We start from the raw sequence: 11171 nt of genomic DNA, 5'->3' as shown, positions 1-11171 counted from the left end.
TGGCCCGTTGGATTCCGTCTCCACTTGGCACTTGGGCTCTCAGAGATAGCTAAGCGATTGGTAGTATAGTACTAGTAGTACCAATCAACTGTTGATCGCAGTTCTTGGCGCGGAAGCGAGGATGGATGATTGGCCGCGCAGATACTTGGGCTTGCACGCAAAAGATTCCCACAAAAAGCGCCAATTCTGCGGAGGAGAGGAGATTCATTGGCTCACTTGGTTGGTGGCAACCCCGTCCCCGGGGTTCCTTTCATAACCGTCCGGATCCTGTTCGTCTTCGACGACTTCACCGCTTCATTTGATTTTGTTGTCCAATTTGCTCGCTCGCTCGCTCGCATGTGTAGTACGTCGCCCTCCACGTATACGGGTGCGGTGTGGCCGTCCACGTACGCCTAGGCCGACGGACGTACGCGTTCGGTCGGCTAGCGCTCGCCCCGTCTTCCTCGGTGCACTGCACGGAGCAGAACGCCGTCTACCTTTTCGCCGTCGCCGCCGTCACTCTCTTGACCGACCCGGTCCCGCGTTGCCATTATAAGCCGTACGGGCGATATGTATAGCCAGGTTCTGCCCACAACGCAACGCCAACATACATACATAGGGGCTTGATCTCTGCCCCGCCCCGCTGCTTTCTCCACTCCAAATTTCCAATACTCAGGTAGGTAGGCTGCTGCTAGATACGATGGGCAGCCACGCCGGTGGCATGGAGACGGCGGAGGAGAGGACGCGGGTGTGCGACCTCCCGGAGGCGTGCGTGGCGCACGTGATCGCGCTCACCTCCCCGCGGGACGCCTGCCGCTGCGCCGCCGTCTCGCCCTGCTTCCGCGACGCCGCCGGGTCCGACGTCGTCTGGGCGCGCTTCCTCCCGCCGGACTACCTCCAGCTGCACCAGGCGCCCGCGCGGCGCTTCTCGCTCTCGCGCTCCGCCTCCACTGCCTCGGCGACGGCGTCGGCGTCGTCGACCAAGAAGGAGGCCTACCTCGGGCTCACCGACGCGGCCGTGCTTGTGGACGGCGGCGGCATGGCCGTGTGGCTGGCCAAGGAGAGCGGCGCCAAGTGCGTGGCCATCTCGGCGAGGAGGCTCAGCCTGCCGTGGGAGGACGGCGAGTTCAGCTGGAGGTGGACGCCCCACCCGCTCTCCAGGTACGCCCACCATTTTTTTCTCCTCACTCCAAATCAAACAACTCAATTGCCAGCTTTAACTTTAATTAATTACCAACATAGATCGATCGGTGGAGCATATAGTTTTTTCGATTCGTTCCATTTCGTGAATCAACCGAGTCCCGTGAGAAATTCTAGCTGCTTGTCGACATGATGACATTTCGTGAATCAACCGAGTCCCGTGAGAAATTCTAGCTGCTTGTCGACATGATGACGATTTGAATGGGTGGAACGGGACGGGCCATGGAAAGGCAATTGGAGTTGTGTTTTTTTTCCTTTTTTTCGTGGCGTAGGAAGGCGATTGGAGAGTTGGTTGCGACAAGTGCTTCCATTACCGAGCTCCCTCCACCTCCAGTGGGCGTGCCTACGTATTGAACGATTCTTTCTTCTTCTCTTTCTTTCTTTCTCTTGATTATAATAAGGTGCGAGTGAGTGCACGGCAGTTGTTTTTGTTTGTGAGACGGCAGCCAAGCAAATTAAAGATGATGCGCGCTTTCTTCTAGAACAACACACACCAATTACAATTAGTCCAACAGTGAGACTTGTTGCGGAATTCACATCCACGAACTGTTGCCTCAATCTACTACAGTACTTCTTCTTTTTTGAAAGGTTTGCATCCACTTCCCATACGTAGTAGACTCGACCTTCTTCCACACGGAGTACACAAATAAGATCCCCTGCCGGAGGACTTTTCTGACGGAGTAGTAGAAATCACCGGCGGCAGGCAGGCAGGCAGGAGGATTGGGCAAGTAAGTGCATGCGCGTGCATGTGGCTGCGAGTACGAGCCAAGTCAACTCCACCCGGTGCGGTCGGCTGAAAGCCACGCGACTCCCCCAACAATAATTCGGCATCCCTGATCGGCTGATCCCTCGTCAGTTGATCACTCGTCAACTTGCCCACAATCTCACATCGAAAAGGGAAAAGGGAAACCCTTGCCCACGTCGCCGTCCACGAAATTGGTTGCATCCATGAATGGATTGATCGATGCTCTGTTTGCATCCATGCAACTGTATCCGCGTGCATCATGCAGCTCATTAAACAATGGTATCCTGGCCCGCAAGTTTGCCCTTCTATTATCAGATTATAGTAGTAAATTATAATACTGCTACTGGTATATCTGTGCTGATATTGACTATCACTATTAGCTACTCTAGCTGACTTGCTTTTTGAGAGAATAAGCTACCTTGCTTATGCTACTATAAATAAATGGCTTCTCCAGTCCAGATTAATTTAATGGTTTGCCTCTGTATATCAGGTTCGCGGAACTGGCCCAGCTGGTGGACTGCACGTGCCTCGACATCTACGGCCGGCTCCCCACCGCCGCGCTCACGCCGGCCACCGCCTACGCGGCGTACCTTGTCTTCGCCACCGAAGACGCCCACCGCGGCCTGAGCTTCCCGGACCAGGAGACCACCGTGAGCGTGAGCGGCAGCGCTCCGTCACGCCATGCCGTGTGCCTCCGCCCCGACCCCATCGATGCGCGCAGGTTCAAAGACGGCAAAGGTATGGACGGTGCCCACGTAAGGGGGCCGGTGTTGCGCGGCGACGGGTGGTGGGAGGTGGAGATGGGGCGGCTGCGCACCCGCGACGAGGCAGTGGTGGGGGAGGAGGCGGTGAGCTTCGAGATACTGGGGTGGTACCCCAAGCGTGGGCTCATCGTGGAAGGCATCGAGTTCAGGCCCATATGATCCATCCTAGAGACCTCAATTTATGTCTGTACGCTGAATATCGGTTCATCTTGTCGATGAGCGAGCGCATGCATGTGCGTGTAGTTTTGTGAATAGTAAACCGGACAGCTTTGTTGCCACATTTCCAGAGCATGTATCAACTTTGTGATGCCATGGACATAATCGGTGTAGGTGCTGTTAGTTTCAGAGGTAATAGCACGACAGGTCCTTGAACTTGTCTTGCATGTGATACTTTGGTCCTAAAACTTGCAAAAACTGACTATCTAGTCCTCAAGCTTGTCCTAAAGGTGCAAATTTGGTCCTAGACGAATCAGATGCAGCAATGTGGAGCCAGCTCGGCCGAGCCGGTCAGCGCCGTGCATTTTGCATTTAGCCCCTGCCTTCTGCCGATTTCAACCCGCAGTATACCTCGTGGCTGTCAAAGGATATCACCTGAAGCGTCAGGCCAGGCTCCTCGTCGGCTTGCCGCTGCTGCCCAAGCCCCAGGTTGTGGCCGGAGTGGAGGAGAGGGAGCACGCCGGCGCCCGGCGGTGGTTGCCTGAAGCCGTCGGGGCACCGGAAGCTGACTCCTCGTCGCCGCCCATGAGGAACGACATCGGGACCAGCTATGCCCGCGCGCGCGCCGGCGCAGCGAGGGAGGCGGCTTACTGTTACTGCCGCTCCACCTGCACCGCCGCGGGGTGCACCGGCGCGTGCGCTTTGATGCCGATGGGGTATAGCACGGGTGAGCCATAGAGCTGGTGGGACCGTGGGAGGCCACATCGGCGTAGCCGTAGGGGTAGGCCTCGAGCTGGTGCACCGCACGCAGGGCCAGCGTGCGCTCCCGCCGGTGCGCGTTCTGGTGCCCGCCCAGCGCCTGCGAGCTGAAGAACTTCCCCTGGCAGTAGTTGCACGTGAACACCCGCCGCCGGTCCTGTCGGTGGTGCTCGACTTTGCGGTCGTGGTGTCGGCGGCGGTGACGGTGAGCGACAGGTCGAGGGCGAGCTTGGGGCGGGAGGAGGTGTTGGATGCCTCGTTGTTAGACGTCGCCTGGCTGCTGATGTCGGACAGCTGATCCTCACACACCTCTTGGACGCTGCTGCTCTTCGTCTCTGAACAATCTCTCTCTCTCTCTCTTCAAATCATATTGAACAAGCTCAGCATGAACAATCACAGCAAGCAATGCAATGCAATGGAATGGAATGGCTTTACCGAGCTGCACATCAATCAGCAGCTCATGGCAACAAACAAATCATCAGTGTAAGTGGAAAAGAAAACAAAGTACACATCGGCGATCTTCAGAGAAGCAGCACGACCAAGGATTTCAGCCGGCAGGACATGGCGTCGGCCATGGCGGCCGCGCTCTCCCGTGCGATGCAGCTCCAGCTCTGCTCGCTGCCACACAGGTACATCCCACACAGTGATTTCTAGAAAAACGTTTCCATTTGTCTACACAACCCACACAGTCAATGCACGAGAAACATTTCCGTTCGTCTGCATATCCCACATAGTCAATCCCAGAGAAACGTTTTCGTTCGCATGCACATCCCACAGAGTGAATCCTAGATGAACGTTTTCGTTCATATATACAACCCACACAGTTTTATGTATAGCGTCGTGTGTGATAAATGTACCGGTCACACACGCTTTGCCTCCGTTAACCGTTTGCTTTATTCAACTATATCACACACGATTTGGTGAAGAAAATTGTGTGCCATTGGGCTATCCATCACAACCGCTTTTACTGCTAGAATCATTTGCAAAGTTCCGTGACCCATTTAGCAGGTTTATTAGTGAAAGGATTGATAAGAGGTGTCTAGAAGAGGGGGGGGGGGGAGGGGAGGGGTGATTAGACACTTCAACAAGCAAAGGTAGCATAGAACTAAAGAGGCCCTTAGTGCCTTCATTGCCTTATTTGTACACTCTTTAGCCTAACGTGTGTACTCTCCTTTGGCTTGCTCACCCCCACACTAGGGGGTAAAGATGGCAACACCCCCCCCCCCCCCCCCAATTTGTACATGAGATGTAACTATGTACACCACCCCATATATATATATATATATATATATATATATGTATATATATATATATATATATATGGAAACACAGTAGGAGCCTCTCCTACTGTCTAGTTCCTCAAAATAAAACAAGCAAAGGTAGCAGTTTTTAAGTTCTTCAAGTTGAGGTTGGAGATTAGCACAATTTTAAGCATTCACAATACATTTCAAGCAAGCATGGCAAAAGTATATGAGCAGCGGAAAGTAAAGGATGCAATTTGCAAGAAAGTAAAGGGATGTGATTGGAGTGTGCAAATGCAATTGGAGACATGGAGATTTTTGACGTGGTTCTGATAGGTGGTGCTATCGTACTTCCACGTTGGTGAAGACTTCAACCCACGAAGGGTAATGGTTGCATGGGTCCACGAAGGGCTCCATCCACGAAGGGTCCACGAAGAAGCAACATTGTCTATCCCACCATGACCATCACCCATGAAGGACTTGCCTCACTTGGGTAGATCCCACGAAGTAGGCGATCTCCTTGCCCTTACAAACTCCTTGGTTCAACTCCACAATTTTGATGGAGGCTCCCAAGTAAAACTTAACCAATTTAGGAGACACCACTCTCCAAAAGGTAATAGATGATGTGTTGATGATGAACTCCTTACTCTTGTGCTTCAAATGATAGTCTCCCCAACACTCAACTCTCTCTCACAGATTTGGATATGGTGGAAAGATAATTTGAAACAACTTGAGAAAGGCTAGAGATCAAGATTCTTTGTGCTAGGACTGAAATGTCTTGGTCTCAACACATGAGTAGGTGATTCTCTCTCAAAAAATGAGTAGTGAAAGTATAGACACGTTCTGATGGCTCTCACCCAAATTGGGAAGGGGGTGGAGGCCATACATGAGTAGGTTGTTCTCTCTCAAAAAATGAGTTGGTTAGACTTCATTGGCATGCCAAAAAATTAACAATCATCTAAACAAAGACCAATCTTTGGGTCATAATTAAAATTTTGGTAACGTGCATTCGGGCCACAATCCAAACACACCCATATCTTATGATTCTGAGGAAAGACAGCCCATGTTTGGCTTAGGCCCACGTAAACGGCCACACTGACGTACGGGCCACGTTTTTTGTCTTTCAGGGAACGTACGGACCACGTCTTTGTGACCCCCGTCTGCGCAGAACTAGGAGATCCATCTCTCGATCTGAGCCGCGTAAAACCCTAGCCGTCTCCAAATCAGTCACCCGCCACCGCCGCCACCTCCATGGACACTTCCCTGGCTGCCGCCGCTGTCACCGCAGAGGCCTCCGCCCCCGCCGCCGCATCAACGGAACCTTCCGCGGCTCCTGATGCCTCCCCCGCAGCCTCCTCCTCCTCCGCTGCCGGCGCCGGCGCCGAAGACCTCGCGGGGGGCGTGGCGGCATTGAGCCTGGACGAGCGGTTCGACTTGCTGATGAGCATAGGCGAGGAGTGCATTCAGCCCGACGAGCTTAAGCGGCTGCTGCAGAACAAGCCCGTCCCTATCTGCTACGACGGGTTCGAGCCCTCCGGCCGCATGCACATTGCCCAGGTTCGACGGAAACTTCCCGCCTTCCCATCTAATAACTTCGGATCGAATGTGCGACTCGGTCACGAGCATCCAGTAGCATACCTTCTGTTTCCAGGAAGAGTTCTTGGACAGGAATTTCGGATTTCAACCAACATCGTTACCAAAGTTATGAGTGCAGTATGACTATTATGTGTGCTGTTACCTGTTCTGGTGGTGTTATCATGTTCATGTTGTGATATGTGTCTACAGTCGTACTCTAGGTCTTTGTTGACCAGCTAACTTAGCATGTATCACCTAGGTGGATGCTTACACTAGATGTATGCCTAGCCTACTTATTTCTGGTATCATAAAACTACGGAGTAGTTGAATTTTGATTTTTTTAGCTCTTAATCATATGTGCAATTGTGCATCAGATTGGTTAAATAGCATGTGCTGATTATGGATGATTGAGTGGTTATATTTGTGCTAGTAGTTTTTGGTTAAACTTCTTAAGTCTTTGAAGAATAAGAAACCAAAAGAAAAGTGTTAGTTCAGAGAACAAAGAGTGTGCAAAATAAGAGCATAAATAAAACTAGAAAGAAGTGGCAACAAAAGCTCCTGAAAATAAGGAGCACTATCCTAGTAGGCTGTGGAGCACCAGTAGGTTGTGGTTATAATACCTAGCCTTGATTTATCCAGCTCTGTCAAACTAGAAAGATTAGTGAGCTTACCGCTTCCATATTTCATTGCTTTGTTGTTCCATATGATTAATAATAAGAATGAAATATCCTAGTATAAATGTTAATCTTACACGTGCCTTTAGCAATTCTTGATGTGCTTCCACAATTATTATGATGCCAGTACTACACATTGTGAAAATGTTTACTTTAGTGATGCATGAGACCAATATGCGCAAACTGTCAGATTGCAAGGCCTGATAGGACTTGCTGGTGATAGACATTCTCATGTATTGTATTCACAGGGTGTTGTGAAGACAATTAATGTTAACAAGATGATCAGAGCGGGATGCAAAGTGAAAATCTGGATAGCAGACTGGTTTGCACAGCTAAACAACAAAATGGGTGGCGATCTGAAAAAAATCCAGACTGTCGGGCGCTACATGATTGAAATATGGAAAGCAGCTGGTATGAACCTTGATGGCGTTGAATTCTTATGGTCTTCAGAGGAAATTAATAGGCGTGCAAATGAATACTGGCCACTTGTAATGGACATTGGCAGGAAAAATAATATCAAAAGAATAACGAGGTACGGCCATTTAGATTGCATATGCATCTAGATGATTCTTGACTTCCAAAGTTTGAACTCAAATAATTATTTAGCTATCTCATTTTTCCTTACTAAACAGGTGTTGTACGATTATGGGTCGCTCTGACAATGAGGAATTGACTGCTGCACAGATCTTCTATCCTTGCATGCAGTGTGCTGATATATTCTTCCTGAAGGTTAGTATATTTATATTGCAGACATCCCTCTGTAAAATTGAAGTTTAACTATTCACATAATTTAAGAGTTATTGATATTTTTTTATTTCACTCGGTATTGTAGGGTGGTATACCTTTATTCTAGATTTCTAGATTGTCATTGATTCTCTCTAATCTGTTTCTGTTTGTAGGCTGACATATGCCAGTTGGGTATGGACCAAAGGAAGGTTAACATGTTAGCAAGGGAATATTGCGATGACATCAAAAGGAAAAACAAGCCAATTATTCTGTCACATCGTATCCTTATCTGCCACTGCTGTGTTGTTTATTTTTTTTCTGCAGTGTGTTTTGTCTTAATATATTGATATATGTGTCTCGGTGGTTATGTCGTTAGAATTCCTTTGTAGTGTGTCATTGCCAGGTTGTATAAAAAAATTTGTTCCTTAACATGAATTACAGATATGCTCCCCGGTTTCAAAGAAGGCCAGGAGAAGATGTCAAAGAGTGATCCAACATCGGCTATCTTTATGGAAGATGATGAGGTTCTCAAATTTTTCTCTTCATGAACCTTTATTTATTTCAAAAGCTTATGCCACCTAATCACTCCATACAACCTCATCCAGAGATATATGAATGTTGAAAGATATTACTCGGCTAGGATATTGTAGGGTATGGTCCTTGTCTGCCATGCAAGAAAATGAAGCCCTTACCACCATATTTGGATGTTAAGTTTGGCTATTTTAAAATTACTTTTTACTCTTGATATGGGTAGACATGTTTCTAGTATTTTTAGAAGTTTCTACTACTTTAGTCTGGTCTGCACTGTGTTCATCATTTGCTTAGAACTTGTCGTTCAATTGATCTTGTAGATGGCATGTGGTCATGATATTATCAATTTATCAAGCTGGAATTTATAGAGCTGTAACAAAATTTATTGCAGGCTCAGGTAAATTTGAAGATAAAGCAAGCTTTCTGTCCCCCGAAAATTGTTGATAAAAATCCGTGCCTGGAGTACATCCAGTACATCGTTTTCCCTTGGTTTGACAAGTTTGAGGTTGTCCGCAAAGAAAACAATGGCGGTAACAAGTAATATTCTTTTCTTGGACTTACTAAAAATTTGAAAATCTTATCTGTGTTGGTTGAATAAACACACACACCTTAGTTTATCTCTGTTGAAAGTTGTGTACTATTGATTTTTTTTGTTTGGAGTTATAACCATGCTTGCTTTTAAACAGGACATTTTTAACCATGGATGAACTTGTTGCTGATTATGAAGCGGGTGATTTGCATCCTGCCGACGTTAAACCTGCTTTGGCGAAAGCGATCAATGAAATATTGAAGGTAATAGTTTTTATCACGTTTTTTTTTCAGTAAGCTGGTGCAGGCTTTCACGAGTCATTAACTTATGCACTCTCATAGCATTACCAGTTTCTGTTTGTTTTTTTGATTTGTTCCACTGCTGTATTTTTCATATTTCATTATTTAGTCAATAGTATTGTGAATTTGTAATGCCTGAGATGGTTTCTGTTATTCTTTTGATCATTCTGTCGCGGCATATCTCATATTTTGTGTCATACCTGGCAAATACTCCCTCCATTCCTAAATGTAAGTCTTTTTAGAGATTCCACTACAGAGACTACATTCGGATGTATATAGACGCCTTTTAGAGTAAGGTTTACTCATTTTGCTCCGTATGTAGTCTATAGTGGAATCTCTTAAAAGACTTGTATTTAGGAAGGGAGGGAGTAGTATTGATATTCTGGAGGTGTCAATCTTGTGGCCTATTAATGCAATTATTAATCTGGACACTCTGTGTTTTCTTTTCAATCAAGTTCCTTTTTACAGATATACTATCCCCATCTCAAAATACAAGACGTTTTTTCAGTTCAACTTGAACTGCAAAAACATCTTATATTTTGGGACGGAGGTAGTAATTTGTAATGTCTCATATTTATTCATGTATAGATTTGTTTGGCTTAATACCATTTTGCACTTTTCAGCCTGTTCGTGACCACTTCAACAGCAGCAGTGAAGCCAAAATTCTCCTCAATACTGTTAAGGTACAACATTTGTACCCACTTGCATGAATGAATGTTAAAATAGAATGCTGGCTGTTATCTGGTTACGTAACTTACTCCAGACACATTAAGACTTTGCAACTTATTTCATCCTCATCTCCTGTGCTTCCGCTCTGAAGTGAATGATTACAGCAAGTTGCCGGTTTCATTTTGAAGTGGTATATCTTGATAAATTCCCCCGGATTCTGACAATGGGTTAATATATTTCCCCTCAATCTGTCGAATGGAATTTTGATTTCTAGTACATTATCAGTATCTTGAACCATGCAATTTTTTTTGAGAATCGGGGGGGGGGGGGGGGGGGGGGGGGGGGGGGAATGGGAGCTCCACCCCCCTGAATATATTACTCAAAAGCTCAAAAGCAGTGGAACGAACTGCAATTGTTACAAGAACTACATAGGCACGTTGACACGTGAGGACAGGAAAGAACGCCACGAGAAGACGTCTTCATTTATATCCGTTTGCTTTTTGAGCATGTTGTCGGTGATATTTTATTCAGTACGCATAGCTGTGCATACGTAAGTGTATTTGTTCAGTTTGACTTCAAATCTCTGTTTTGTTTCCATTGCTCTTTCTCATGGTAATCAATACTTTAAACTCTTAAGAGTTCTAGATATATCTGTTACTTGTGTCAAAAACACTCTTATATTATGGGAGGGAGGGAGTACTTTGCAAGGAATTTAATCCGGACACCTACTCTTTTGCAGAAGTACAGGGTAAGCAATTGAGGAGCAAATACCTTCCTGGTAACTACATGGACACCCAACCGACAATGGAAGCATACACATTTTGGGTGGCCGAGTTTCTTGGGCACAATTTTTGGCATACTAATACCTCTATTGCTGATATGCATCAGAAACTGTCGTGATTATGTTGATCAGTGTACAATATCTTTGCGTGTCACCTTCAATTGAGAAGTTAAGACGCTTGGCGTGACATTTTAGCTAACATTAAGTTAAACGCATTAAATCAGGCGACTGATTTTGTCAGTGCGAGTCCGTTCATAGGCTCGCGCGTAGCCCTTGAAAGTGAAACCTTCCGTGCATCTGGGCCCTTGCTAGCGCATTGACCGGCATTCTTCCATGCTTTGGTTCTTGTTTCGGTTCGTTTGGTTAAGCACCCAGGCTGCACCACATCGTTTGGTTGCTCGCCTTCCGGAGTTTTGGGCTAGTATCATGCACACATCCTCGCTGGCCTGTAAATTTTTCGCATTTTGCTGGTAAATTTTTTACACGTTGTAGCTATATTTACGAGGCCGGGTCGGGTTCGTGTATCGGATAAGCTCTGCCGCA

The 11171-nt window shown here is 47.0% G+C and overlaps 2 protein-coding genes and 1 pseudogene across 2 annotated transcripts; 2 read left to right on the top strand and 1 right to left on the bottom strand.

The window, feature by feature from the left end:
- Nucleotides 1–226: 226 nt before the first annotated feature.
- Nucleotides 227–3076, top strand: LOC123162274 (F-box protein PP2-B11). Its single transcript, XM_044580074.1, has 2 exons — nt 227–1140; nt 2415–3076. Exons 1-2 carry the CDS (start codon nt 680–682, stop codon nt 2845–2847), a joined length of 894 nt encoding a protein of 297 aa, XP_044436009.1. The 5' UTR covers nt 227–679; the 3' UTR covers nt 2848–3076.
- A 140-nt stretch (nt 3077–3216) lies between these two features.
- LOC123157975 (uncharacterized) lies at nt 3217–4238 on the bottom strand (annotated as a pseudogene).
- A 1754-nt stretch (nt 4239–5992) lies between these two features.
- Nucleotides 5993–10851, top strand: LOC123157189 (tyrosine--tRNA ligase 1, cytoplasmic). The gene is made up of 9 exons (XM_044575444.1): nt 5993–6401; nt 7342–7625; nt 7726–7822; nt 7993–8098; nt 8261–8343; nt 8742–8887; nt 9037–9142; nt 9802–9861; nt 10587–10851. Exons 1-9 carry the CDS (start codon nt 6096–6098, stop codon nt 10605–10607), a joined length of 1209 nt encoding a protein of 402 aa, XP_044431379.1. The 5' UTR covers nt 5993–6095; the 3' UTR covers nt 10608–10851.
- The last annotated feature ends 320 nt before the right edge of the window (nt 10852–11171 follow it).

The sequence above is a fragment of the Triticum aestivum genome, chromosome 7B (genome assembly GCF_018294505.1).
Source record: "Triticum aestivum cultivar Chinese Spring chromosome 7B, IWGSC CS RefSeq v2.1, whole genome shotgun sequence".
NCBI classification, from domain to species: Eukaryota; Viridiplantae; Streptophyta; class Magnoliopsida; order Poales; family Poaceae; genus Triticum; species Triticum aestivum.
Note: the sequence above shows the minus strand (reverse complement) of the source record. Positions and strands in the feature narration are given on the sequence as shown.

Bases quoted from the DNA above. Each gene is read 5' to 3' on its own strand.
- LOC123162274 (XM_044580074.1), top strand. From the start codon at position 680: ATGGGCAGCCACGCCGGTGGCATGGAGACGGCGGAGGAGAGGACGCGG. The intron at 1,141-2,414 runs GTACGCCCACCA...TCTGTATATCAG, and splicing joins ACGCCCCACCCGCTCTCCAG to GTTCGCGGAACTGGCCCAGC.
- LOC123157189 (XM_044575444.1), top strand. From the start codon at position 6,096: ATGGACACTTCCCTGGCTGCCGCCGCTGTCACCGCAGAGGCCTCCGCC. The intron at 8,099-8,260 runs GTATCCTTATCT...CATGAATTACAG, and splicing joins GCCAATTATTCTGTCACATC to ATATGCTCCCCGGTTTCAAA. The intron at 9,862-10,586 runs GTACAACATTTG...ACTCTTTTGCAG, and splicing joins TTCTCCTCAATACTGTTAAG to AAGTACAGGGTAAGCAATTG.